Genomic DNA, 3,981 nt, shown 5'->3' with positions numbered 1-3,981 from the left:
CTTGCAAATGCGTGGAAAACAAGAGGAAAGTTTCAACACAACTTGGCACCGATCCAGTACGTAGGCCAGTGCCCAACAACTTATTTGGCATCTGTAGCTGAAGATAGCCTAGCAACTACTTGGCTTCTTCCTAGATGCTGCCCATAAAAAGGGTATACGTTGTAGTGCTAGCGCACCCTATCGTATACTAGCCAATAATTGCGCAACTTGTTCTAACATATCAATAGGAAATCAAGCAACTTGTGGTATATAAAAATGGTTGTCTTGGAAGTATTAATCCTGTTGCATTAGTAATTTAATAGAATGATGATACATAACTGATTGGCAATGCAACTATATGGCTGAGGTTGGGAGCACTCTCATTCAACCTACCGCTGCCACAACCAATATCCACACAAAATTAGTTTTGTGAGCACTACAACACCAAACCATGGAGGTGGCTCTGGTGAGTGCAGTAACAGGGGCCTTGAAACCCGTCTTAGAGAAGATGACTGCTCTTTTGGGCGATGAGTACAAGCGTTTCAAGGGTGTGCGTAAGGAGATCAAGTCCCTCACACATGAACTCACTGCCATGGATGCTTTTCTCCTGAATATGTCGGGGGAGGAGGATCCTGGGGTGCAGGATAAGGTGTGGATGAATGAAGTGCGGGAGCTCTCCTATGACATGGAGGATTCCATCGACGACTTCATACAACACGTCGGCGACAATGATATAAAGCCAGATGGCTTTATAGAGAAGATCAAGAGCTCACTAGGGAAGATGAAGGCTCGTCGTCGGATCGGAAGCGACATCCAAGGTTTGAAGAAACAAATTATTGAGGTGGGCGAGAGGAATGAAAGGTACAAGACTCCACATGCCTTCTCCGGGCCCATCAATGCAATTGTTGACACGAGAGCTCTTGTTATCTTTGAACATGCATCAAAACTCACTGGAATTGATGAACCGAAGGCTGAGATAATCAAACTATTGACCGAACATGACCGATGTTCATCAACACAACAAGTGAAGATAGTCTCCATTGTTGGACCTGGAGGTATGGGAAAGACAACTCTTGCAAACCAAGTGTATCAAGATCTTAAAGTGAAATTCGAGTGTCGGGCCTTCCTATCAGTGTCACAAAATCCAGACATGATGAATATTATGAGAACTATTCGTAGTCAAGTTAGTGATCAACGTTTTGCTGACACCGAAGAAGGAAGCTTGCAACAACTGATTATCAACATCACAGATTTTCTGCAAGACAAAAGGTACTTTACTATCTATGCTTGTTTACTTGCCTTAGCGCGCATAATAAAGTTATTAATTTAGACATGTCACATGAAAATTGTACTAGTAAAGAAATTTATATACAAATTCTTGTATTTGTAGTTCTTTCTCTGCGGTGTCAAATGATCAATATTGGTATGTGAAACAAGAAGTAAAACACAACAAAGAGACCATATGGATGCAAATAAATAAACTACCATTATTTACCATGTGTTTTTATCTTTGGACACATAGTTCTTGATTCGTCGTCGATTGCGACCACAAATAATTAGTTTTATAGGCAATTGTTTAATCATCATGTCACAGTTTATCTTTTTATTGAACTTCTGGATGGTTGTCAATATATCTGAGTTGATATGCTCATGCTTTCCATGGTCATTGGTAATGCTTAATTTTTTATTATATTTTTTCTCCATTTTGCACGGCACAAAAACAGATGTCCGCGCGCGAGTTAATTTTGAAAAGCCATTTTGACATGTGTCACCTTTCTGTCTTATCTTTTGTATTAAAACTACACTACATGTGCAGGTACTTCGTTGTTGTTGATGATATATGGGATGCAGATGCTTGGAAAGTTATCCGGCGTGCATTCCCTGAGAGCAGTTCTAGCAGTAGAATAATCATCACTACTCGTATAAATGATGTCGCTGAATCATGCCGTTCGTCATTTGATGGACATGTTTATCATATAAGGCCTCTTGATATGGTGCACTCAAGGAAATTATTTCATAGAAGACTATTCGACTCCCAAGAAGATTGCCCCTCGTATCTTACAGAAGTTTCTAACCAGATCTTGAAAAAATGTGCTGGGTTACCATTGGCAATCATTGCCATATCTAGTTTGTTGGCTAACACTGAAAGATTGGAAGATCTATGGAATCAGGTTAAAGAATCAGTTGGTCGAGCACTTGAAAGAAATCCTAGCATCGATGGAATGATGAAGATATTATCACTTAGTTACTTTGATCTGCCACCTCATCTAAAAACTTGTCTCTTATATCTGAGTATATTTCCTGAGGATTCAGTTATTAAGAAGAAAGTACTGATAAGGAGGTGGATTGTTGAAAGATTCATTCATGCAGAAGGCAGATACACATCATATGAATATGGCGAATGGTGTTTTAATGAGCTCCTCAATAGGAATTTGATCCTACCAGGGGAGACAGACAAATATGGTAGGGTGAAGAGTTGTCGAGTTCATGATACAATTCTTGATTTCATCATATCCAAATCCATCGAAGAGAACTTTGTTACTTTGGTTGGTGTTCCAAATTTAAATCTTGGGACACTAAACAAAGTTCGTCGACTTTCACTACATGCTAGTGAGAAGGAAAATTTGATAAGGCCGACATGTCCAATGTTGTCTCATGTTCGATCACTTGATCTATTTGAGAAACCAGAGAAAATCCCTTCTTTGGATGAGTTCAAGCATTTGCGTGTTTTGGACTATGGAGGTTGCTTCTATTTGGAAAACCATCATCTTAGAAATATAGGGAGATTGTTTCAATTGAGGTACCTGAACCTCATATGGACAAACATAAGTGAGCTCCCAGAAGAAATCGGGCATCTCCGGTGCTTAGAGATGTTGGACATAAGAGGCACAGAAGTATATTGCTTGCCATCATCTATTGTTAATCTCAAAAAGCTGTCCAAACTACTCGTCAAAGAGGAGGCCCGATTTCCTAATGGGATTGAGAATATGCAGGCGCTGGAGATGCTGAAACATGTCAGCCTCTTCAGGCAGCCATCCAACTTCGCTCAAGAACTTGGCCAGCTAAAGAATCTGATGAAGCTGGTCCTTGACTTTGTGGATTATTCTGATGAATTCCATGAAGCTATTGCCTCTTGTCTTCATAACCTAGGCAGCCAAAGCCTTCGTTCTCTAACTATTTTATGGGGGGACAACTTCTTACAGCAAGGACCTTTGTGCCCTATGCCGCTTACCCTCCAAAAACTTGTCACCACTTATACAACTATCCCTCGGGTTCCGAATTGGATGGGATCCCTCGTCAACCTTCAGCACTTGCGCCTTGAAGTGACGGAGGCCGGACAAGAAGATCTGTGCATCCTTGGAGCCTTACCCGCTCTGCTCATTCTGGACCTAGTCATAAGAGCAAGAAAAACATCAAAGTATACAGATTGGCTCAGAGTCAGTTGTGAAGTTGGGTTTCAATGCTTGAAGAAGTTTTATTATAGAACACAACCTGAACCGGCAGCTCTGGTGTTTATGGCAGGATCAATGCCTAGGCTGGAGATACTCGAGATTAATTACGGCCCTGATGGCACCGAGTCTCTTGATTTTGGAATCGAGAACCTTCCCCGCCTCACTACCGCGACATGGATAATACACGGCAAGAAGGATGTTGTTGAGGCTGAAAAGGCTGCTCTCGAGAGAGCAGGAAGTAGACATCCCAACTATCCTACTCTTGTCTTCCGATGTTGAAGGTTGTAGCTCAACGTGGCAGGGCTTTTGCCAGTCATGGACCATTATATGCGTTGTTTTGGTTTTACTAATATTGTGTTCCCTCGCTGCAAGGATCATCTGTGTTGATGTTTCATTCTTCTTAAAGTCTCATATATGCTTCCCGCTTTATTTCTACCAGCTGGTAGCTACGTCGTTGTTACTCGTTGGACTACTTTTTAGTAGTTTTTTCACTCCTTATTACCCACCCCATGCCGCTTGGTGAAATGATATGGATTCCTAGCTTTTTTTA

The 3,981-nt window shown here is 41.3% G+C and overlaps 1 protein-coding gene across 1 annotated transcript; it reads left to right on the top strand.

Annotated features, from left to right (window-relative positions):
• The first annotated feature begins 314 nt into the window (after positions 1-314).
• LOC123142259 (disease resistance protein RGA5) lies at positions 315-3,981 on the top strand. Its single transcript, XM_044561247.1, has 2 exons — positions 315-1,248; positions 1,796-3,981. The coding sequence occupies exons 1-2, from the start codon at positions 431-433 to the stop codon at positions 3,708-3,710; spliced, it is 2,733 nt and encodes a 910-aa protein (XP_044417182.1). The 5' UTR covers positions 315-430; the 3' UTR covers positions 3,711-3,981.

Source organism: Triticum aestivum, chromosome 6D (genome assembly GCF_018294505.1).
Source record: "Triticum aestivum cultivar Chinese Spring chromosome 6D, IWGSC CS RefSeq v2.1, whole genome shotgun sequence".
In the NCBI taxonomy this organism is placed as follows: Eukaryota; Viridiplantae; Streptophyta; class Magnoliopsida; order Poales; family Poaceae; genus Triticum; species Triticum aestivum.
The sequence above is the reverse complement of the archived record's forward strand: the minus strand, read 5'-3'. Positions and strand labels throughout refer to the sequence as shown.

Coding starts and splice junctions, on each gene's coding strand:
- LOC123142259 (XM_044561247.1), top strand. CDS start 431: ATGGAGGTGGCTCTGGTGAGTGCAGTAACAGGGGCCTTGAAACCCGTC. Junction 1,249..1,795: donor GATTTTCTGCAAGACAAAAG/GTACTTTACTAT, acceptor CTACATGTGCAG/GTACTTCGTTGTTGTTGATG.